General features: G+C 39.4%; 1 protein-coding gene across 3 annotated transcripts in view; it reads left to right on the top strand.

The window, feature by feature from the left end:
• The first annotated feature begins 748 nt into the window (after nucleotides 1-748).
• hmgcl (3-hydroxy-3-methylglutaryl-CoA lyase) overlaps nucleotides 749-25,705 on the top strand; it is a 39,933-nt gene continuing 14,976 nt past the window's right edge. The window contains exons 1-5 of one of the 3 annotated variants that reach the window (XM_043717758.2): nucleotides 749-869; nucleotides 11,415-11,498; nucleotides 19,002-19,109; nucleotides 21,738-21,833; nucleotides 24,788-24,936. In XM_043717758.2, coding sequence (XP_043573693.1) covers nucleotides 849-869; nucleotides 11,415-11,498; nucleotides 19,002-19,109; nucleotides 21,738-21,833; nucleotides 24,788-24,936 — 458 coding nt within the window. In that variant the 5' untranslated portion in view covers nucleotides 749-848. Of the gene's footprint in view, nucleotides 870-5,355; nucleotides 5,486-11,414; nucleotides 11,499-19,001; nucleotides 19,110-19,130; nucleotides 19,707-21,737; nucleotides 21,834-24,787; nucleotides 24,937-25,705 lie in introns of those variants that run through there. The other 2 variants (XM_043717757.2, XM_043717759.2) reach the window with 2 other exon arrangements.

Below are 25,705 nucleotides of genomic sequence, written 5' to 3'. Positions count from 1 at the left end.
ATTGCTAAGTTGTTCCGCTTGATAGAACAGTTAATGACACCTTCCTTCACTTTTCTGGTGGACAAGAGTAGACTGATGGGGTGATAATTGTGGTATTTGACTTGCTTTTTGTGAACAAGACAAACCTGGACAATTTTCTACTGTTGGTGCCAATATTGTAGCTGTACTGGAACAGTTTTAGAGAAAAAAAATTTCAGTGCTACCTCCGAAATGTTGTTGAGGCCTTTGCAGTATCCGATGCCTCCAGCCATTTCTTGGTATCACATGGAGTAGATCAAATTGACTGAAGACCAGCATCTGAGAATTAGAGATGGTAACAAATGCTGGCCCTACCAGTGACACCCAAATCCCAATGAAGGATTTTTAAAAAGCCATCTTTCCTATTCCACACATGCACTTATTGCGTGTGACTTTAATTGTCGATCATTTAAAAATTACAGAAAACTTTGCAAAAGACAAATTCTTCTTGATAACAATGAAAAATTCAATTGGCATCCTAGTCTAATATATTAAAAGTATTTTCTTTTCGAGTTTTGTTGATTTCTGCCTTCTTTGTATGCTGATATCAACAACTTGTCTTTGCATCCTTTCAATTTGGTGGAAAGCAGGAAAACACTTCCAAGTTTTGGTGTCTTGCACAAACTGTCGGGTTGTGTTTGATTAAATGAATTGGGAAAATACAGGATAAGAAAATCTGAAGCTAACGGCTGAACAAATTGAAATAGGAAGTGCTCGGTTTCAGTTCCCTGACGTCAGGGCAGGAGCTCTATTTACTTGTGCTTCGTTTTTATTTGGAGGGAGGGCTTGAATGGTGTTTAATTTTCGATCGGAATAATGTGGTGGCAAGAATGGGAGCGGTCTGTACACAGGTGAGAAAATCCCGTGAATGAAAACCATGCGGAGATAACAGTTATTTGACATAACATTGACACTAAGGGCGTCCATGACGCACACTGAATTCAAGCAAACACTGTCGCTGGATGGTGCTGCTAGTCGAAGTTATATTGTTACTTTTGACAATTGGTAGAATTACTTTTGGTAACCTTGGCTATTTAATATAATTCCTACTAAGATAAAGTGTATCGTTCCTCATTCCTGCCAAACTATTTTCACCGCTACTTCTTAATTTGTGTTGTTTCGAATTTGTTTTTTATAAATAAACAGGACATTTAATCAGTTTTCAGGAGCGGCTAGTATTTTGTTGTTCCCAAACGCGCGGTTATCTTGATTTTAAATTATTTAATGGTCCTAAGAGACTGGACTGGTTTATCTGTGAAGAAATGTTCTGCATCAAGTACTCTGCTTTGCTATTAAAACCGTGTTTCGTGCAACGTTGTTGTAGCAGCAAGGAAGTGACTTAAGTCATGCTGTAGAATATGCGATACAGCATTTTTTCCCAATTTTTATTTGGTAAAGGTATAATAAATCTATTTTTCCGCGTGTCGTCTTTCTGCAGTTGTTAGTTACCTTTCTTCACCCACTTCCTTTGAAGAACAGTAATAAGAAAATCTGCCGGTCGATTAATTGTCTGAGAGGCCACCACATGAACGTTCTTTGCTTGACCATAATAATCTTTACGTCAACATGCCTGCAGTCGAGTCAACAGGATTCTCCTTGCCCTCAGCACTAGCATTCCATTGGATGTCAAATCAGAATTCTGATCTCCAAATTCCCCACTTTACATTCAACCTCTTCTCACTGGGTGGCTGGTGGGCTTGAGGATGGAGGGGCTTTGGACTTAAAACTCTGCCAAGATTGCTTTTTTGAGTTCTCTGGCTGAAGGCACTCTGACTGACAGTATTGTGACATTCACCATGAGCAGAACCCAAGAACACCCCAGCGGGAGTAGAGCTTATGGGAAGGCTAGTGGTATTGTGGCGGTATTACTGTTCATCCCAAGATCATGTTCTGGTAACCCAGGTTTGAAACCTGCCATGTCAGATGGTGGAATTTGTAGTCAATAAAAAATTGGAATTAAGAGTCTAATAGTGACGATGAAACCATTGCTGGTTGTCAGGAAAATTCACTAGTGCCCTTCAGGGAAGGAAACTGCTGTCCTTACCCAGTCTTGCCTACATGTACTCTAGGCTCACAGCAAAGTGGTTAACTTTTAATTACCTCCTGGGATAGGCAATAAATGCTTGACTGCGATGCTCTCATCCCATGGAAGAATAAAAAAGATCGCCAGTACTGTTGGGTGATTTAGCTTTAGTAAAGGGAAACACTAACTTAAGATGGTCACAGTGGTTACCTGATTAGGTTCAGCCAAGCTCATGAAGCCACCAATAAACAAGATCCAGTCTCAACTGTAATCAACATGGCATCAAAGTACTGAAGCAAGTCATTTAGGTATGTCTCCTATTTGAAGTTTTATGTATTGGGATAAAAGTCATCTGCAGATTATCCAGTTTGGGAAAAACAATGAAGTCAGACACAAAAAATAAAGGAACTATATTTCAGACAATAGCTTTTGGGAGCAGAGCAGAGAGAAAAGGTAATGGATTTGTAACACTGGAACTAGTAAGCATGCTCTCCCTCCCTATTCCTCTTAGTCTCAAAAATTAGCACTAGATGTCAGTGATAAAGTGAATCGAAAAAACATCCATTTACCAACAATGTAAAGACATCAACAGATTTTGCCACTGCTGAGAATTAGACATAAATTAAACCACTGTGCCTTTGGGTTATAACCTAACACATCAAGCGCTCTTAAGGATTTTTAAAAAAACTTTCTGTTGCTGAAAAACACACATTTTGTGGAAGCTTTTAATCTTGCATTCATCAAGATATTTCACAAAAATCCAAATTTAAGGGGAAAACCAACAAAAGAATGCTTATTGGTTGAAAATGACCTTTAATTGACAGAGGCTGTGCCATGGAGAATATGTATGTTAATTCTGATTGAAAGTTAACAACCAGGCTTTGTTTACATTTCATGATTTACCAAAACTGTCGACTGAGACATATACCAGCTGTCATCCATTTTGTTAATTGAAGCAAGCATAGTGTGTGAATATTTTCTTTCTGTCCAGGGCCCTACTGTAACTTCTAATATATGATAGTGTGCCTTACTGTGAGCCCAACTGACAATTCTCAATTGATTGTGTGCATGATTCCTCACACATTCTAGATTATCTAGTGAATGTTGATTAATTGCAGAACCACATCTCATGTTAAACACTGTGACACAGAATAAAAAGCCTGCGTGCTAATTGCCTTTCCTTAATCTTCCTTATTTGACAACTCCTTGTTAAAATTTTATATCAGTATTTGCATGTGTTTCATGTCACGTTTTTATTATTTTTTTCTCCTCAGGGTTAGTAATATAACTGCTTTTTTGATCAAGGAGATCTTGTAACTTAGTTAACTTCCTATTTGATTTTGAACAATTATTCAGTTATATTTTAAAAGTTAAAAATCACACAACACCAGGTTATAGTCCAACAGGTTTAATTGGAAGCACACTAGCTTTCGGAGCGACGCTCCTTCATCACAAGCGTCGCTCCGAAAGCTAGTGTGCTTCCAATTAAACCTGTTGGACTATAACCTGGTGTTGTGTGATTTTTAACTTTGTACACCCCAGTCCAACACCGGCATCTCTGAATCATATTTTAAAAGACAGTGATGTAGCAGTGTGCTGAAAAAAATTAAAAATCTTTGTTGTTGCCAACTGAGAAGGTTTAGATTAGATTAGATTAGATTACTTACAGTGTGGAAACAGGCCCTTCGGCCCAACAAGTCCACACCGACCCGCCGAAGCGCAACCCACCCATACCCCTACATTTACCCCTTTAACCTAACACTACGGGCAATTTAGCATGGCCAATTCACCTGACCCGCACATCTTTGGACTGTGGGAGCGGGCACAGGCCCTTCTTCAGGAATGGGCCTGTGCCCGAAACGTCGAGTCTCCTGTTCCCTGGATGCTGCCTGACCTGCTGTGCTGTTCCAGCAATAAAGCCTTAACTAATATAAGTCAAGAGTTGGGAAAAGGATGGTGATTTCAGGATGGCAACCTGTAACTGGTGGTAATTCTATAGAGATCAGTGCTTATTTACAAAACATATCAATGATTTGGAAGAGGAAAGTGAATACTATAATCAAGTTTGCATTTGGCTAAAAAGATATGTGTTGAGGCTGACTGCAGAGGGATGTAGACAGGTTTAATGACCACAAATTCTGGCAGATGAAATATAATGTGGGAAATCTGAGGTTATGTTCTTTGGCAGGAAGAATAGAGGAACTGAATAGTATTTAAATGGAGATTGACTGTAGGCAACTGCAGCACATGGATTTGGGGGTCTTCATGCACGAATTACAAAATGTTGGCATCCAAGTTCAGCAGCTAATACGGAAGGCAAATGGATTAGCTTTTATTTCCAAGGGAATGGATTATCAAAATGGGGAGGTCTTGCTGAAACTATACAAGGCACTTACCAAAATTGTGAACAGTTCTTTTGAATGCAGTCTAGAGAAAGTCCATGAGGTTGATACTGGGAATGGAGTGAATTTCTTATGAAGGTTAAAAGGGAGGACCTGATTCAACCCTTCTCACCCAGTCCTAACAATAGCTTAATCTGATTTCATGCTGTTTGGCAAACTGTTGAAACTCAAATCTCCAAATTACCTTTCAAAGCTTTTCTGATGGAGGCAAAGCCCAAGAAAATCTTGGCCAAAGGATACTCAGTTGTAAAGGGTCTCGGGATATATTTTTTATCATTGTGGTCGACGGCTTGCTTATGCCAGGGGACTGCACTGCAAACGATGGTTGCAGACTCCCCGTTGATGAATCCATACTACACAGGCTCCAAGCAACGTTCTCAAAAGACATAGTTCATTGTGAACTCCTGAACCCAATGTCTGATGCAACCGTTGAATTCTGAATCCATGGGCTTAACAGCTGATGCAACTCTCCAGCGGCTAAATGTTTGGGATTTTAAACTGTGAATAAATAGGAACAAAAGTTGACTCGGGCTTTTGGCACTACTTGGGACTCAGCATTCCGGAACTGTAGTTACTTCAAATAAATGCTAGATTCTTAAATGGCTCGCTTCCTTGCGCCGTCAAGACAAAATCAGTTACACGACTTAATCCAGTTACGTTGAGATGTTTAAAAAAACATTTTATGTAAAGGTGCCTCCAAGGTTGTAAAATATTCTAAGCCACCTTGGCAGGAATTTTACTGAATGAAATTTAACATCGAGTCATAAAAAGAAATATTGTCAAACTCATGCCTGATGATCCCCATCCACATTACAAGTTCAAAAACAATAAGATCCAGTGCGGCAGCCAACAGGACCTGGAGTGCCCTGAATCTCGCGAGACTTAACTGGCGCGGCGGCGGGATTTGGTGGGGGTCAGAGTTCAAGGCTCAATTCAGACGAACAGAGACTGAATTAAAATGCCGGCGCTGGCAACCGCGATGTTGTTGCCCCGGTTACATGTTGCTGCAGCGGCTGCATTCCATCGTGCACTAGCTACAACTGTGAGTGATCGCGGAGTAATATGTTTATAAAGGAGATGCGTGGTTTGTTAGTGTTCTTTGATGTATTTGCTCGGATGGTAAGGACGGGATTTACGAGGATACGTTGTTAACCTGTATAAATGTCATCTTGGGGACGTAAACACATTTCAATGCACGTATACACGAGATGGGGGCGGGGGAAAACGGAACATCCCGTCATGTCTTCTCAATAAAATCATGGCTGATCTTGAACTTCTACTTTCCTTCCTACTCTCAATATCCCCAGTTTTCAGCGAGCAACAATTTGTGGAACTCGGCCTTAAATATTTTCAAATATGAAGTATCCTCTGGGGCAGAGAAATCCTGAAAATGACAGCATTTTAAATGAATTTGACCACAACCTTTCATTTTATACATTAACGATCTAGATGAAGGAACTAAGGGCATTCTAGTTAAGTTTGCAGACGATACGAAGATATGCTGTGGAGGTACCGGTGTTGGACGGGGATGGACAAAGTTAAAAATCACACAGCACCAGGTTATCGTCCAACAGGTTTATTTGGAAATACTAGCTTTTGGAGCACTGCTCCTTCATCGGGTAGCTGTCGAGCAGGGTCAGAAGACACAGGATTTATAGCAAAGGATTAGTGTCATGCAACTGAAATTAAATATTAAGCAATATATTGTTTCAGTTGCATGATAGTTTAATGTTTTGCTATAATTTCTGTGTCTTATGATCCTACTCTACAGTGACCTGTTTAAGCAGAACTCCAAAAGCTAGTACTTCCAAATAAACCTGTTGGACCATAACATGGTGTTGTGTGATTTTTAACTTGATACAAAGATAGGTAGAGGGACAGGTTGAGGAGGCTGGGAGGCTGCAGAAGGGTTTGGACAGTTTAGTAGAGTAGGCAAAGAAGTGGCAGATGGAGTACAACATGGGAATGTGTGATCATGCACTTTGGTAGGAAGAATAGAGGCCTAGACTACTTTATAAATGGGGAGAAAATTCAGAATTCTGAAGTGCAAAGAGACTTGGGAGTTCTAGTGCAGGATTCTCACAAAGTAAACTTGCAGGTTGAGTCAGTAGTTAGGAAGGCAAATGCAATGGTAGCATTTATTTTGAGAGGACTTGAATATAGAAGCAGGGACATACTCCTAAGGCACTATAAAGTTTTGGTCAGGCCATGTTTGGAGTATTGTGTGCAGTTTTGGGCCCCATATCTCAGGAAGGATGTATTGTTCCTGAAGCATTCAGAGGAGGTTCACAAGAATAGTCCCAGGAATGAAAAGCCTAACATATGAGGAACATTTGAGGACTCTGGGTTTATACTTGATGGAGTTTAGAAGGATATGGGGAATTTAATTGCAACATACAGAATACTGAATGGCCTGGACAGAGTGGATGTTGGGAAGATGTTTCCATTGTTAGGAGACACTAGGACCTGAAGGCACAGCTTTAGAGTAAAGGGAAGACCTTTTAGAATGGAGATAAGGAGAAACTTCTTTCAGTCAGAGAGTGGTGAATCTATGTAATTCATTGCCAAAGAAGGCTATGGAGGCCAGACTGAGATAGATAGGTTCTTGAGTATCAAAGGGATCAAAAGTTATGGGGAGAAAGTGTAAAGGGGTTGAGAAAGTTTGGCAGAGCAGACTTGATGGGCTGAATGGCTTAATCTCTGATCATATGTCTTATGGTATTATGGATAAAATTTTCCTCCAAATTATTTCCCTCTAATCAAGACTGCACCCCCTTGTTTTAGATTCACGGCTGATGGAAAAAATGACCGTAGATGTTGACCCTGTCAAACTCCTTCAGACTCTTAACTGTTTCACTAAATCAGTCCTCAATCTTCTCAAAACCAAAGAATATAAGCCCAATTTACTCATCCTCTTAATGTGGAATAGCCTGTCATTCTGGGGATCAATATAGCGAACATTTGTGTACTACATCAAATGTTAGTGTATCCTCCCTTAAGAATGGGTCCAAAATTGCATACATAATAACAGGTTTGGTTTTAGCAAAGCTTGTATAATCACAACATTTAAAAGGCATCTAGATGGGTATACAAATAGGAAGGGTTTAGAGGGTTATGGGCCAAGTGCTGGCAAATGTGACTAGATTAATTTAAGATATCCAGTCGGCATGGACAAGTTGGACAAGTTGAAACCGACTGTTTCCATGCTGTACATGTCTATGACTACACAGATGTCATTGCATTATGGAAAGGCAAATCAGGGCAGGACTTATCCACTTAATGGTAAGGTCCTTGGGAGTGCTGCTGAACAAAGGGATATTAGTTAGGCCACTATTGGAATACTGCATGCAATTCTAGTCTCTTTGCTACAGGAAGGATGTTGTGAAACTTAAAAGGCTTGAAATGATTTGAAAGGATGTTGCCAGATTGGAGGGTTTGAACTACTGGGAGAGTCTAAATAGGCTGGGGCTATTTTCCCTGGAACATCCATGTGAAAAAGTTGCCCCTCAGTTCTCTTTTAAATCTTTCACTTTAAACCTATGACTTGTAGTTCTGGAGTCCCCTACCCTTAGGGAAAGACCTTGGCTGTTTATCTTAGCTACGCCCTTCATGATTTTATAAACTTCTATAATGTCACCCCTCAGTCTCCCGCACTCCAGGAAAAAAGTCCCAGCCATGTCCAGCCTCACCTTATAACTCAAACCCTCCAGTCTTGGTGACATCCCTGTGCATCTTTTTTGCCCCCTTTCCTGTTTACTAACATCTTTCCTATAGCAAGGCGACTAGAATTGTATAGGAGAAAGTGAAGACTGCAGATGCTAGAGATCAGAGTTGAAAAGTGTGGCACTGGAAAAACACAGCAAGTTAGACAGTATCTGAAGAGCAGGAGAGTCGACGTTTCGGGCATTCCTGATGAAGGGCTTAGACCCAAAATGTCAACTCTCCTGCTCCTCGGACGCTGCCTGACCTGCTGTGCTTTTCCAGTGCCACACTTTTCGACTAGAATTGTGTACCAAATGTGGACTTAATAATTTAGTTTCCACATTATAAACTGTATTTGGTCCTTGCTGTTTATTTTTAATTTTGTGTTGCATGTTTGTTTTTTTTGTTGTTTTGTTTTATTACAAGATGTGTAATACAAATCCTAAATTAGGGAACCAGCCTAACTTAGAAATCAGTGAAGAAAATGTAGCAACTGTGCCTTTTACCCTGTTAACCAAACATAGGTCTTTTGTAGCTCAGGTTGAGATTCTGGATGTGAGTTTGCTTGCTGAGCTGGAAGGTTTGTTTTCAGATGTTACGTCACCATATTAAATAACATCATGAGCCTCGGTTTAAGCACTGGTGGTATGACTCGCTTTTTATTTATGTGTTTAGGATTCCTTGGGTTGATGATGTCATTTGCCATGGTAATGACATTTCCTGTTCATTTTCTCGGGGGGGGGGGCGCAGTAAATGGGATCCAAGTCAATGTGTTTGTTGATAGAGTTTCAGTTGGAATGCCATGCTTCTCAGAATTCTCATGCGTGTCTCTGTTTGGCTTGTCCTAGAATGGATGTGTTGTCCCAGTCGAAGTGGTGTCCTTCCTCATCTGCATGTAAAGATACAAGTGAGAGTGGGTCATGTCTTTTTGTGGCTAGTTAATGTTCATGTATCCTGGTAGGTAGTTTTCTGCCTGTTTGTCCAATGTAGTTGTTACAGTTCTTGCAGGATACATGAACATCAACTAGGCACAAAAAGACATGACCCACTCTCACTAGTATTTTTACATACAGATGAAGAAGGACACCACTTCGGCTGGGACAAGCCAAACAGAGAAAAGCACGAGAATTCTTTAGAAGCATGGCATTCCAAACAGAACTCTATCAACAAACACATTGATTTGGATCCCATTTACCACCCCCAAGGAAAAGAACAGAAAATAACATCACCAACCCAAGGAAACCTAAACACATAAATAAAAAGTGGGCCATACCACCAGTGCTTCACCGGAGGCTTACTGATGATGTTACCTAGTATGATGATGAAACATCTGAAAACAAACCTTCCAGCTCAGCAAGCAAACTTACATCCAAAACATGGGTCTATTATGAAATTGAATTGGTTGTGCCCTGGTATACAGTATTGATTCTTTTTTTCCTCCCCCAAAAAACTCATTTGTACAAAGTACATGCTGTGTTTGGTAGACACCATTGCTAAGTTATGTTAAAGTAACTATGTTTGGTTTGTAGAACTTTTGTAATTCAATAGATAGCATGAAGTTGCTATTCCGCTCTGAATTATTACATTAAAAACATTTCAACAATTATCTAAAGCTTCACTAATTTATTGGTATTTTTGTGCACTCATTTACACGCAGTAACATATTTGCAAAACCTTGAGTGAAACTGCATGTTTGTCAACTAATTTTCTTATTTACTTGATAAAAAGTACAGAACTTGTTGTGTGCTTAACACTAGTATTGAACTAAGGTACAAGGACAATTCTGTTTACCTTAGAGCATTGGGTAAATATGGTGATATATACAGATTTCGCAGAGGAATGAAAACCAGGAGATTATTTTTGAGAGAAAAAAAACATGCACAGTGAATTTGGATAGACTGTAGTAGAACAAGACATTAAATAATAAATTAGATAGTCAGAATAAGAAAAAATGCAATCTTGTCCAAATTAGATTTACTGTGCGTATAATAAAAACAAAGTACTATGGGTGTTGGAGATCGGAAATACAAACAAAGTGCTGGAGAAACTCAAAGCTAACCACTGAGCCACCGTGCCACCCATATTGTGGTGGTAATGGCAATCTGGATGGAAACAAAGCAGGATTGGGTAATAAATGTTGCTGGATGCAAGGTATTCAGGAAAAAAAAGACAAATGGAAGCATTGATTAAGCAGAACATTACTGTGCTGAAGAAAAAAACCCACCTGAAGAGATAAACAACATTTCCCCTAAACTGCACGGCTATGCAGCCACTGGGGTGTTGCACATATGCTGATCAGCCGATCCATGAACATGGATCGCAGAGCAGAAAAAAAATTACAGAAAACATTGATTATATCCTGAATCAATTTAGTTATAGCTAAGAACCGCAGCAGTACAATTAAAATGTTATGTATACTCTTTGGGCCGCCAACATTGGGAAAAGATAAGAGGAACAAAAAGGTAAGGAAATGACATATGGTTAAAAGTTAAAGAATAATTATAATGAGGGACTTTACATTATTACTATCTCAGTGTATATGGATAATTAAAGAGTAAAATAGGGGAAAGAGTTTTTGGTGTGTTCATGAGAATTTTGTGGAGCAGTAAGTTTCTGTTCCAATGAGGAAGGAGGCATTGCTAAATCTCAGTTTGGGAAATGAAGTGGGTTAAGTAGATTTGTTAGGAGATGAACGCTTAAGGAAAAGTGATTGTAGTGTCATTAGGTTTAAGTTAGCCAAATAAAAAGACCAGGAGCTATCCAAAATACAAGCAATTTAATTGGGGAGGACCAATTTCAATGGGGTGGCAATAATCTGGCTAAAGTAAAGTGAAATCAAATATTGGCTGACAAAACTGTAATGGATAAGTAGGTTGTCCTTAAAGAAGAGATTTGATAGAGATATTCAAATTGCAAGGTAGAGTAGATGGGGTGGGGGAACTGTTCCAGTTGGTGAAAGGGTCAAGGAAACAATGTTAAAACTTGAAGTAGTAAATAACAAGATTAATTTCTTGGAAGTATAGAACTTAAATGGTGCAGTACAAAATGTTAACTGAGTCTGTTAACTGAAATTCAAACCAAGCAGGTCAGCTCCCTGCCGACCATAAGCCAAACAATCGGCATCCTCCTGTATTGCTATATAAATTGATACTTCCTTTCTAAAGTTTTTTTAATTGTGTTTCTGTCCTGATGAATGCAAGATGAAAATTCAGGAATATTTCTAGCAATGTTTAAACATTGGAAGATATTAATAATTTCTTATAATTCAGACTTGTGCAGCTGTGGCACAATCTCTGCCTGAACAAGTGAAGATTGTAGAAGTTGGACCCCGAGATGGTCTACAGAATGAGAAGGTAATTGACATTATGTAGAAACTTTACTTTGAATGTTGAAAATGGAAAGTTATTTTGTTAACTTTTCGCAAGAATGGCTTTACTGATATCAGAGCGAAATTTAACTGCATTCCCATAGTTAATAAAAGATGTTGCCCAGTTGACATTTGTACAATTTTAAAGGTTATTGCTTCTTTTTGGTTGTTTTCAGTTTTGTTTTTTGCAGACATACCTTATTCTCAATTTAAGGAGAAATTTAATCACAGGATGTCCCATTTTTGAGAAATCCCATCAAACCAGGAAAATCTTATTTAAAAATTAAAAGAACTGCTGATGCTGTAAATCAGAAACACAAACAGAAATTGCTGAAAAAGCTCAGCAGGTCTGGCAGCATCTCTGGAGAGAAATCAGACTTAACATTTTGAGTTGAGTGACCCTTCCTCAGAAGAGTTCCCATTGAATAAAATTAATATGACAATAATTTGTGGAAAGATGATGCAGGATGGGATTACATTGCTTTGTAGCAACTGCTAATATGTCAATCTCAATGTGTCTAACATTGAGTCGATTTAATGAGAAAAAACATCCAAGTTATATGTTACATATAGTAAGCAAACAGTATTTCCACGATTACCAATATTTGTACCAGTCGAGGAAGAGCAATGGTAGAGATTGGAAAGCTGAGATGCGTGGGTATGGAGGATAGAGTTTGGGTGAAGGCTGAAGAACTGGATTGGAGGAAGGAAATTCAATCACCACTGTCACTGTACATTGCACACCAAATGCCCAGTCAATAAAGCTAACCAGGCAAAAGTGAGGACTGCAGATGCTGGAAATCAGAGTCCAGGTTAGAGTGGTGCTGGAAAAGCGCAGGAGGTCAGGCAGCATCCGAGAAGCAGGAAAATCGACTTTTCGGGCAAAAGCCCTTCATCAGGACTGAAGGCAGGGAGCCTCCAAGGTGGAGAGACCCTGGAGGCTCCCTGCCTTCAGTCCCGATGAAGGGCTTTTGCCCGAAATGTCGATTTTCCTGCTCCTCGGATGCTGCCTGACCTGCTGTGCTTTTCCAGCACCACTCTAACCAAGCTAACCAATCTACAGCAATTCCCAATTTTACTTGAATCCTGTACAGGAATCGCACTAAACAATCACACAGTACAGAAGACATCCTTTGGCCTTTTGAGTCTCCATTAGTCCCACTTTCCAGTACCAGACCAATAGCTTTGAATATTATGACATTTTGTTAATCCAAATGCTTTTTAAAAATTGTGAGGTTTTCTACCTAACGATCCTCCCAGAAGTCCCACCCAACGCTCTGGGTGAAAAGAGTTCTCCTCAACTCCTCTCAAAACATTCTGGTTTTCATCTTAAAAGTGTACCTCCTTATTCTTAGCCTTTGACTAAGGGGAACAACTGCATTCTATCCACCTTGTACATACCCTTCAATCTTATAAACTTTTTTCAGGCCCCCTCTCAGTTCCAAAGAAAACAACCTGAATTTACCCAGCTTCCCTTCATAGCTAAAGAGCTCCATCCAAGGAAATATTTGGTAAATCCCCTCTTCGAATGCAAATACACCCTTCTTATAATGTGTTTGAAATGGCACACAGTACTCCAATGGCCCAACCTCCCTGCTCTCATAATCTATGCCTTGACTGCTCAAGAGCAAATGACCCCTATGCCTTCTTAATCTACTCTGCCAGCTTCAGGAATTTGTGGGCAAGCACCCCAAGATCCATATATTCCTCTGAGCCTCTTGTTATCCTGCTCTGCATTGTTACAATTTTAGTATATATTGTCAAATTGAGCACCAAATTAAATTTCACCAACTGCCATGGAGAGATTTGAACCCAAGCTCCCAGAACATTAACCTATCCCTTTGAATTACTAATCCATCAACATTACCACTACTCCACTCTCTACGGGATATCAAAGTAGACAATTTAAAATTTTCTCATGCCATTTGTTTGCCCATTCACAACCTATCAGGATTCCTTTGGAGGTGTATTCTCTTCAAACTTGATTTCCTACCTTTGTATCTTCATCAAACATGGTTACAATACAGTCAATCCCTTCATCCAAATTATTAATACAGATTGTAAGGATTGTTCCTATTGAGCACTAATCCCTGTGGCACTCCACTAGTTCTAGTTTGCCAAGTTGAAAATGACCCACTTATCCTGACTCTGCCTTCAGTTCATTAGTCAATGATATATTCTTGCAAATATACTCTCATAACATGGCAACCTATCAAATGTATTATGAAAACCCAAATCCATGACATATATTACTTTTCCTTGAACCACTTGCTTTTTACATCTTCAAAAAGCGTGACATTTGTCAGATATTATTTCCCTCTGTATCACAATCTCTAAGTATCCAATTACTGCTGCCTTAATAATGGATAAGCATTTTCTCCTTGACAGATATTAGGCTAGCTGCGCTATCGGCTCCTGCTGTTTTATCCCCCACCCCATTCTTTTCTTCAAACAGATGTTACGTTGGAAAATCAGCAATCTGCTGTGGCCTTTCCAGGATCTAGGAAATTGTGGAAGGTCACATCTAATACATCCGTATCTCTGCAGCTACTTCTCTTAATATTTTAAAATACAGTTGTTATTTCCAGAGAGACTTGATGGCTTGTAGTCCCATTAGTTTTCCCCTATACCTTTTCCTCAGTGATTGAGGTCATTTAAGTTCTTCCATCTCCTTTATCTTTTCATTTTCTACAATTCTTGGGATGCATTCTGTGTAACGCTACTGTGAAGACAAATACATAATACTTCAAAAATATTCTGTAATGGGATATAGGCATCAACAGCTGGGCCAGCATATATTGCCTGTCCCGATCTGCCCTTGAGAAGATGGTGAGCTGCCTTCTTGAACCACTGCAGTCCATGTGCTGTATTTAGACCCACAATGCCATTAAGGAGAGAACTCCACATTTTGACCCAGTGACAGTGAAATAATGGTGATATATTTCCAAATCAGGATGTGAGTGACAAATTGGTGGTCATTGATAGTGTTTCCACATGTCTGCTGCCCTTGTCCCTCCAGATGGAATGGTCTTAGGTTTGGAAGAAGCCTTAGTGAATTTCTGCAGTGGATCTTGTACATGGTACACACTGCTACTTCTGAGCATCAGTGTTTGAGAGAATTGATGTGGTGCCAAGCAAGTAGGCCCAAATGGTGTCAAGCTTTCTCACAGCTGCACTCATCCAAGCAAATGGAGAGTATTCCATCACACTAGGCGGGCAAGCTGGGACTTTTTTCACTGGAACGTAGGAGGTTGAGGGGTGACCTTGAATAGGTTTATAAAGTCATGATGGGCAGAGATAAGGTGAATAGCAATGGGTCTTTTCCCTAGGATGGGGGAGTTCAAAACTCTGGATAAGTTTTGAAGATGAGAGGAGAAAGTTTTAAAAAGGACATGAGCGGCAATCTTTTCACACAGAATGGTTTCTGTATGGAATGAACTGTCAGAAGAAGTGATGGGATGCTGGCACAGTTAGACCATTTTAAACATTTGGATAAACACATGAATATGAGGCATTTGGAGGGATATGAGCCAAACACAGGCAAGTGGGATTAGTTTAATTTGGAAATATGATCGGTGTAGATTAGTTGGATAGAACAGTCTGTTTCCATGCTGTATGACTCTATACTTTGAGTAGTTGGGCAATTCAGACTAGAACAGGGTGGCGATGGAGGGACAATAATTGGCCTGGCTTTCTTTTGGATTTGAAGAACCTGTCCATGGTTTCTCCTTCTGGGACCCACTTTGTACCTTGTTGCTCCACTTTATTGAAAGTGTACAGGTATGGAGGTTTGATGTGGACAAAGTTAGATTTAGCCATAATGCTCATGACAATCAAATAACAGTTTAAATGCCTGGTGAAACTGATTTCTCAAAATCCACCAAGAATAAGAACACTTTTAGGAATGTATGCATTTTTTTCTAGATTTGGAAATGTTACAAGCAATTAGCTCAATAAAACTAAACTGCAATGATTTGCAACATGCAATAAATCTTTGGTTGCGTTTTATCAATGAACCAGTTGACTAAGGTAATGCAGCTATTGACTAACTAAAAGACAGTTGCTTAAAATTTTAATACCTTGAATATTTCATTACTTTAAAGGCATTTTATTTATTCAAGTTTATTGAATGCTAGAAGAAGGATAGAAAGGGAAGTAAGAGAGGAGGGGAGTAGCATTTGATAAGGGATAGTATTACAGCTGTACTTAGGGAGGATATTCTCGGAAATACATCCAGGGAAGTTATTTGGGTGGAACTGAGAAATAAGAAAGGGATGATCACCTTATTTGATTATATTATAGACCCCCTAATAGTCAGCGGGAAATTGAGAAACAAACTTGTAAGGAGATTTCAGTTATCTGTAAGAAGAATAGGATGGTAGTAGGAGGGGATTTTAACTTTACAAACATATACTGGGACTGCCATTGTGTTAAGGTTGTTGTGGTTCTGTTCGCCGAGCTGGGAATTTGTGTTGCAGACGTTTCGTCCCCTGTCTAGGTGACATCCTCAGTGCTTGGGAGCCTCCTGTGAAGTACTTCTGTGGTGTTTCCTCCGGCATTTATAGTGGTTTGTCTCTGCAGCTTCCGGTTGTCAGTTCCAGCTGTCCGCTGCAGTGGCCGGTATATTGGGTCCAGGTCGATGTGTTTGTTGATAGAATCTGTGGATGATGGAAAAGGATAGACCAGATCTAACAGTTGAAGTTCTAAATTGGACGAAGACTAATTTTGACGGTATTAGGCAAGAACTTTCAAAAGCTGATTGGTGGCAGATGTTCACGGGTTAAGGAACGGCAGGAACATGGGAAGCATTTAGAAATGAGACAAAGAGAGTCCAGAGACAGTATATTCCTGTTAAGATGAAAGGAAAGGCTGGTAGGTGTAGGGGACACTGGATGACTAGAGAAATTGAGGGTTTGGTTAAGAAAAAGAAGGAAGCATATGTCAGGTGTAGACAGGAGAGATCGAATGAATCCTTAGAGTGTAAAGGCAGTCGAAGTATATTTAAGAGGGACATCAGGAGGGCAAAAAGGGGACATGAGATAGCTTTTGCAAATAGGGTTTTTACAATACATTAAGGACAAAAGGGTAACTAGGAAGAGAATAGGGCCTCTGCAAGATCAGCAAGACGGCCTTTTTGTGGAGCCGCAGGAGATGGGGGAACATGCTAAATGAGTATTTTGCATCAGTATTTACTTTGGAAAAAGACATGGAAGATATAGAATATGGGCAAATAGATGGTGAACCTTGCAAAATGTCCAGATTACAGAGGAGGAAGTGCTGGATGCCTTGAAACGGTTAAAGGTGGATAAATCCCCAGGACGTGGTCAGGTGTACCCGAGGTCTCTGAGGAGCTAGGGAAGTGATTGCTGGGCCCCTTGCTGAGATATTTGTATCATCGATAGTCACAGACAAGGTGCCAGAAGACTGGAGGTTGGCTAACGTGGTACTGTTATTTAAGTAAGGTGGTAAGAACAAGCCAGGGAACAATAGACCAGTGAGCCTGACATCAGTGGTGGGCAGGTTGTTGGAGGGAATCCTGAAGGACAGGATTTACATGTATTTGAAAAGGCCAGATCGATTAGGGATAGTCAACATGGCTTTGAGCGTGAGAAACCATATCTCATGAACTTGATTGAGTTTTTTGAAGAAGTAACAAAGAAGATTGATGAGGGCAGAGCGGTGGACGTGATCTATGTGGACTTCAGTAAGGCGCTCAACAAGGTTCCCCATGGGAGACTGGTGAGCAAGGTTTGATCTCATGGAATACAGGGAGAACTAGCCATTGGATACAGAACTGGCTCAAAGGTAGAAGACAGAGGGTGGTGGTGGAGGGTTGTTTTTAAGACTGAAGGCCTGTGACGAGTGGAGTGCCACAAGGATCGGTGCTGGATCCACTACTTTTCGTCATTTATATAAATGATTTGGATATGAACATTGGAGGTATAGTTAGTAAGTTTGCAGATGCCACCAAAATTGGAGGTGTAGTGGACAGCGAAGGAGGTTACCTCAGATTACAACAGGATCTTGATCAGATGAGCCAATGGGCTGAGGAGTGGCAAATGGAGTTTAATTTAGAAAATGTGAGCTGCTGCATTTTGGGAAAGCAAATCTTAGCAGGACTTGTACACTTCATGGTAAGGTTCTAGGGAGTGTTGCTGAACAAAGAGACGGCACGGTGGCACAGTGGTTAGCACTGCTGCCTCACAGCGCCTGAGACCCGGGTTCAATTCCCGCCTCAGACGACTGACTGTGTGGAGTTTGCACGTTCTCCCCGTGTCTGCGTGGGTTTCCTCCGGGTGCTCCGGTTTCCTCCCACAGTCCAAAAGATGTGCAGGGTCAGGTGAATTGGCCATGCTAAATTGCCCGTAGTGTTAGGTAAGGGGTAAATGTAGGGGTATGGGTGGGTTTCGCTTCGGCGGGTCGGTGTGGACTTGTTGGGCCGAAGGGCCTGTTTCCACACTGTAATCTAATCTAATCTAAAAAGAGACCTTGGAGTGCAGGTTCATAGCTCTTTGAAAGTAGAGTTGCAGGTAGATAGGATAGTGAAGAAGGTGTTTGTTATGCTTTCCTTTATTGGTCAGAGCATTGAGTATAGGAGTTGGAAGGTCATGCTCCGGCTGTACAGGATGTTGGTTAGGCCACTTTTGGAATATTGCATGCAGTTCTGGTTTCCTTCCTATCGGAAAGATATTGTGAAAATTGAAAGGCTTCAGAAAAGATTTACAAGGTTGTTGTCAGGTTTGGAGGATTTGAGCTATAGGGAGAGGTTGAATAGGCTGGGGCTGTTTTGCCTGGAGTGTCAATGGCTGAGGGGTGACCTTATAGAGGTTTATAAAATCATGAGGGGCATGAATAGGATAAATAGACAAAGTCATTCCCTGGTGTGGGGGTGTCCAGAACTAGAGGGCATAGGTTTAAGGTTAGAGGGAAAAGATATATAAGAGACCTAAGGGACAACTTTTTCACACAGAGGGTGGTGCGTGTAAGGAATGAGCTACTAGAGGAAGTGGTGGAGGCTGGTACAATTACAGCATTTAAAAGGCATCTAGATTAGTATATGAATAGGAAGGGTTTAGAGTGATATGGGCCAAGTGCTGGTAAATGAGACTAGATTAGGTTGGGATATCTGGTCAGCATGGACGAGTTGGAGCAAAGTTTTTCCGCGCTGTACATCTCTATGACTCTGTGCCCTTTATCTACAGTTGAGTGTCGCATCACTAAATCCAACAAAAGCATACTATTGAATAAAAAGTGTTTAATATCATTGGATTGAGGATAAGCAATTTAGTAAATATGCGCCGTGTCAATTCTGGAGACCATGTGTTGAAATTGAATTGGCTCAAGTACAACAAGCAAGGAAAAAGTCAGTGTTGTTGGTTTAGATGTTACAGTCTTTATTGAAATTTGTTTTTTGGAATTTCTGTCTGCTATATTTGCATAGAATTTTTATCCTGAGAGGTTTCCTACTTTTAATTGTTTCCAATTGCAGGTCATTGTTCCGGCTGATGTTAAAATTCACTTAATTAACCTTCTCTCCGAGGCTGGGTTGTCTGTTGTGGAAGCAACAAGCTTTGTCTCTCCAAAATGGGTTCCTCAGGTAAGCAGGGTTAGAAATTTGAACTAACCTTGAACAGCTTTTGCATATCTATTTGTCAGACTTGAAAGTTAAGCAGTTTATAGACCCAGATTCTGAATATGAACAACCACAGTACAGATTTCTGTTTCTACACTGATGGCACTCGCATAAACACAGGACTTCTCAAAATCTCCATGCACTTGTCTGAAATCTTGTTGTGAATTCTTGAACATGATCCGTACACTATAAATTGCCGACACCTCTCCTCTTGATGGTGTGATTCCTGCAGACATCACCAGCAGAAACCAAGTAATAGATCCAATTGGTGAAGTCCCAGGATTCAATCGTTCTTGGAAAATTTGGATAACCATCAACGGCTTGAGGACAGGCCAGGGAAGATGTTGCCACTTGCTTTACAAGTGGGACGTGAGGAACAGCTCAAATTGTGATTCGAGTCAGGCTGTAGCCCAAATATTTTTGCGAGATCCATTCCATGTAACGTCACAATGACTCAGATTGCTTCAGCTGAAGTTATTAAATGGATTGTCAACTTCCACATCAAACTATAACTGCTTTTCCAGCCATGTGGATAAAAAACAACGCTGTGCTGTTTAAAAGGTAAATTTGCTGTGTAATTGAAATTATTAATGTTTGTGTAAGTATATAATAGATTTTTTTCCATCTTGTATATGCATTGAGTCCTGCCCATAGGAGATTAAGAGAAAATATATCCCTTGTTGATCGTCTGCTTTATAAAAATAGATGTCTGTCTTCAGTCATCTTAATCTTAAGCTCTGGAATTCTGTTTTCAACTCTCTGGCCCTGTTTTTCATTCCTGGATTGGGGAAGCAATACTGGCAGAAACTATGATTTATGAATGCAACCATTATAAAATAGCCACCCAAGCTTCAGATTTTTGATCCAGAGACTGGACTTTATTTGTGAATAAGGTAGGTGACCAAGGAAGAGCCAAAGAGGCAGCCCAATTCCTGTGGAAAGCCTGCATGGGGATTTTGGCACTAAATAAAATGGTTAAAAACTAAGATTAGAATAGAAAATATCTCTCTTGGTCACATTTCCTCATTTCCCCTTGCTATCCCATCTGTGCCCCATTAGTTGCCCCTGTAGCTACACCTATGCCCTTCATGCATGTTATGGCCTATCTTCCATGACTCATCACATCCCATATGCTCCCAGTCATCATGGCTATTTATAGCCCCATGCCAATGCAATCTCCCTCAATGCCAACTCACCTATTATCCACCAACAGTAATTAATCAGGAGGAGGCATAACTGCAAATAAGTTATCTGCTTATTGGTAATGTCACTATTCAGAGAGAAAAAGGCACTCTCGTTGATGCAAACCAAATATCCAATACAGTGAAATTGCTTCAACAAATCCCTCCAAGAATCCTTCACTTAACTGGTTCATACCTTGTGTCAACAAACATCCCACTCCAGTAGAAGCATGGCCATACAGCACAGAAACAGATTCTTTGATCCGACTCATCCGCACCAACCATACATTCAGACATCCATAGTTGACCTAGTCCCATTTGTCAGCATTTGGCTCATGTCCCTCTAAATCCTTCCTATTCATATACCCATCCAGATGCACTTTAAATGTTGTAATTTCCCACCTGCCAACATTTTCCATTCCTCCTCAATACCAACTCACCTATTATCTGCCATGGGCATTAATCAGGAGGAGACATGATCCCACCACTTCCTCTGCACTGCCCTATGCGTGAAAATGTTACCCCTCAAGTCCTTTTTAAAACTTTACCCTCTCACCTTAACCCTATGACCTCTAGTTTTAGACTCCCCCAGCCTCGGAAAAAGACCTTTGCTATTCACCCTATCCATGGCTGTCATGATTTTATGAACCTCCATAAGGTCGTCTCTCAGTCTCCAATGTTCCAGGGAAAATAGCCCCAGTCTATTCAGCCTTTCCCTATAGCTCAAACTCTCCAGTCCCAGCAACATCCTTGTAAATATTTTCTGCACCCTCTCAAGTTTAATAACATCCTTCCTATAGAAGGACTACCAGAATTATACACAGTATTCTAAAAGTGGCTTCACCAATTTTCTGTAATCCTATACTTAAGTGTTCGAACCAATAAGACAAATCTGCCAAACGCTGCCTTCATCACCCTGTCTACCTGTAACTCCACTTTCAAGCAACTGTGCACCTCTAGATTCTTGGTTTAGCAATACACCCCAGGGCCCTACCATTAACTGTATAAGTCCTGTCTGCTCCCAAATACATTGTAATTCCTGACAAATTCTGGCACTTTTGCCATTCTGGTGAAAGTCAGGGTCTCTCTTTCTTTTTAAGATGCTCCCTCTAAAGCTTGCTACTTGACTAATCTTTTGTTCACCTGAACTGGTATCTCCTTGGGCAGCTTGTTCCCAAATTTTGGGGTTGATACTATGTGTGAAGTGCCTTGGGGTGTTTCGCTGCATTAGTGAAAGTTGTCATACTAATTCATTATAATTATTGTTAAATTATTTTTCAGTGGAAATGGCATTTCATGATGTTAGTAGTTAATGTTGTATTGCAGCCCTTAACATGACCTCTCTTAGTGACTAATCTTGTACTTAGCTACTCTGTGTACTAGATTGTATCTAATGCTGTTTTCTGTGTAGATGGCTGATCAGAAGGAAGTGATACAAGGAATCCGAAAGTATCCAAATGTGAGGTACCCAGTGCTGACTCCCAACCTGAAAGGGTTTGAAAGTGCAGTAAGTTTCTATTCCAAGATCTACATTTCTGATTGTTTACTCAATGGAATGAAATAATCCCCTCTAACACCTTTTTAAAAAGAGAATTCTATGCCAAAAATATGGTCAAATACGTTTTATTTTGCTGACCTGAATAATCCTCTCTAGCAATAACTCTAATTTTGCAAAGTACTCTCAAGCCTTTATGTAAAAATGCAAATATTTGTGTATTTAGCATGTCGTGACATTGCAATTGATTAGATACAAACATCCGTATCAATAAGCCATTCAGTTCCTTGATCTTGCTGTACCATTCAGTAAGATTATAGCTGATCTAATTTGTAACTTCAAATCCGCCTTTCTCACTTACCTGTTATCCTCCTCCTTCTTTCTCTTTCTAATCCACCCACGCCCACATACACTTAACAAGAATCTATCTACTTCAGCCTTAAAAAATGTTAAAGGACACTTCCACCATATTTTCAGGAAGAGACTTCCAAAGAGACAGAATTTTTACTTTTTCTCTGTGTTATAAATGAATGACCCTTGATATTTAAAAAAAAACTCTAGTTCAGGATTCTTGCACAAGAGGAAGCATCCTCTCCACATCTACCCTGTCCAGACTCCTCAGGATCTTGAATGTTTCAATCAGATCATTTCTAACTCTTCTAAACTCCCAAGTCTACTCTGTCCAACCTTCTCTTCATAAAACACCCCTCCTATTATCCAAGTTTAAGTTTTGTAGAACTCTGAATTGCCTTCAACACATTCACATCCTTTTTTAAGTAAGGTGACAAATATGACGCACAGCACTCCTAGATGTGGTCTCATCTGTCTTATATAACTGAAGGATAACCTCTATCCTTTTGCATTCAGTTTCCCTTGCAACAACTGATAACATTCTCTGAACTTTCTCAATTACTTGCTATACCTGCATACTAACCTTTTGTGATTCATGCATAAAGACATCCAGATCACTCTGCATCTCGGAGCTGTGCAATCCCTTTTAGATACTTTTTTTTAAATTCTTTCTGCCAGAATGGCCAATTTTACATTTTACTCCATTTGCCACATCTTTGGCCGTTCACTTCACCTATTTGTATCTTTTTTTAATCTCCTTTGTCGTCTTCACAACTTACTTCTACCTATCTTTATATCATCAGCAAAATTGGCAATCATACCTTCTATCCCTTTATCCAAGTCGTTTTATATAAATTGTAAATAGTTAAGATACATGCACAACTCCATGTGGTACACCACTCATTACAGCTTGCCCCCTTAAAAAGATCTATTTATATCTACTCTCTGGTTCATGTTAGCCATCCAATTTTATGTTGGTGCCACTATACTACTCCCTACACCATGAGCTTTTAACTTCCCACAAAAAAAAGACTTGGTACCTTATCAAATGCCATCTGGAAATCTAAGTACAGTATATGTAATAGTTCTTCTTTACCATAGCGCATGTTACCTCAAAGAATTGTAATTGATGGGTCATTCTTAAACTTCCAAAATGATTGAATGAATCTTTGCTTTCAGTGGTGAAATAATGTCTAATTGTCCAATGTAAATGTACATTATGCCTCAGTCAGTATATTGTGCTGTGGTTTGTATAAAATTCACCTGCATTTGATTCAAAATCAGTCTACTTTCAATTGTTTTAATTTTCTTTTTCTCTCTCTCAATTTAAGTGGGTTCATTGATTTTAATGAGCTGATAATTCCTGGGTTCTATTGGACCAATTGTTTAGATGCCTATACTTTGTATAGGCATTTCAAATATTCATGCTTTGAATTTAATTATTATTCATTCATTTTCCTGTAAATTAAAAAGCATTTGTGAAGTTATCTCTATTTATCATTTAAATAGATCTATGCATAAAAGTATTGACTATTTTATTGAGAAAGAATAAAATCTGAGAGTTCCCTGAGGAAGTGTTTTGGATATTTAGTTAAAACCTGATTTAAAATCAAATATTGACTGCATTTGCTATACAATACAGTAATTCCTGTACACTTGAGCTGTTCAGAAGCTGTGTTTACTAACAGTAGTTAAGCAATCACATTTCAATTGTATTTATAACACCTTAGGAAATTTTCTGTCCCTTAATCATTTTTTTGCTGCTTTACAAATAAAACCATTCATTATTTTGGCATTCAGAAAACTTGGTAATGCAGTACAGCACTGTATTGCATTCAATTATTGGTTTACTGTAAACTACATCGTGTTTTGGACCCTCAAGTATTTTAAAGATTCTCCTTTACCTCATCGCTCACTTGAGGCATTGTGACCCTCAGGTTAAACCACTACCAGTCTCACTCCGAGAGAGTAGCTCTATGGTCTGTTAGGACTAAAGCTACGTTTATTCTTAGGATAGATTATTGAGCAGATGTAGTCCTCTGGTCAGTAACTGTCAGACCACCTAAGGCAAGTAAGATGTTCATCTGTGATATAATTTTAGAACCATTATTCTAGATAATTCCTGGAATGAAATATCTATACTGTCTAGAAAATATCTGTCGAATTTAATTTACTCAGGTTATAGTTATAAAGCTTTTCAAATGTTGGTCAATTCAGGAGCAACTATGAACGAAAACATGCTAGAAAGGATATAGTAGACTCCTTAAATCTGGAAAATAAATTGTAGAGGATAAGTTAAGACTCAAGCTTGGAAACTGATGACATGCTACCTTACAGAATTAAGTGAAAAATGATAAACAGAAGTTAGAAGTAAAACAGACTACGCTATTTCCTGACAGTCAATTATTAGAATTTGGTATTGGTATAAATCATATGTCCATGTACTTTTTATAATTAGCTTGTCAAAGGTGCCTAGTTTTATTTATTATTTAATTTCTGGATTCCTTTGTCACTTATAGTCATCCCAGTGATATAATCTAGGACTGGAACCTGCTTTGATCGGTAGTGTTCTATTTTAGCCTGTATAATAAATAGCATAATTAACTTTTTCACAGATCAAGGCAGGTGCAAAAGAGGTAGCCATCTTTGGAGCTGCCTCAGAAATGTTCAGCAAAAGAAACATTAACTGTTCCATTGATGAGAGTCTACAACGGTTTGAAGAGGTGATGAAAGCAGCAAAGGATTCAAGCATTCCAGTCCGAGGGTATGATTGCAAATTTTCCTTCGTGTTTTTTTGTTGTGAAACGTATTTTGCATTTTTGAAGACAACTTTATTTTTTCAAAATCTCTCAATAACACAATCAAATATATAATGAAATTCAAAGTTAAAATAGTTCTTTGATTACTCCCAGAGCAAGTGATCCAAGAAATTGCCAGTGTATTGCAATTTTAAAAAACACTTGTCTGCTGTCAGCTAAACTGCAACAACTTTATTGTGAGATTCTTTATTAGAAAGAAAGCATCTACTGCAAATAATTCAATGTTTTAATCATTCCCCAATTTTATTCCCTTTTATTCTCTTGCTGTTGAGATTTATACGCAAAATGTGTTAGCGGGCTATTTGAAATATAGTACTTTGCGACTTTATTCCTGTTCCCATGCAATAATTTTTAAAACATTTTTAAATATCATAACTTCACTTCACCTTCTATGATTTTGTTCAGTTCTGTATCCATTATCACATTATTTTGATTTTTGCTTTCGACACGTCCTTTATTTGCTTATAGCTGTGCTTGGAGAGCCTTCAGTTTAATTCTTGAAGTATCAAAAATCTCTCCACTCCCCTGTTCAACTTCAAAAATCCTCTAAAATCCACTTTTGCAGCCAAGCTCCATTCTTTCTGGCTTGATGTATGTATTTGTAAAGTACTTGGGTAATTGCTGTGTTACAGACCTGACTTAAAAGTATTGAGGTACATAACAATGTACAGTGTCACATGGATTTACGTACAGCAATAGAGGAACTGCAGATTA

The sequence above is a fragment of the Chiloscyllium plagiosum genome, unplaced genomic scaffold (genome assembly GCF_037043375.1).
Source record: "Chiloscyllium plagiosum isolate Xiang-an unplaced genomic scaffold, Cpla_swu_hap1 HiC_scaffold_30, whole genome shotgun sequence".
NCBI lineage: Eukaryota > Metazoa > Chordata > Chondrichthyes > Orectolobiformes > Hemiscylliidae > Chiloscyllium > Chiloscyllium plagiosum.
The sequence above is the reverse complement of the archived record's forward strand: the minus strand, read 5'-3'. Positions and strand labels throughout refer to the sequence as shown.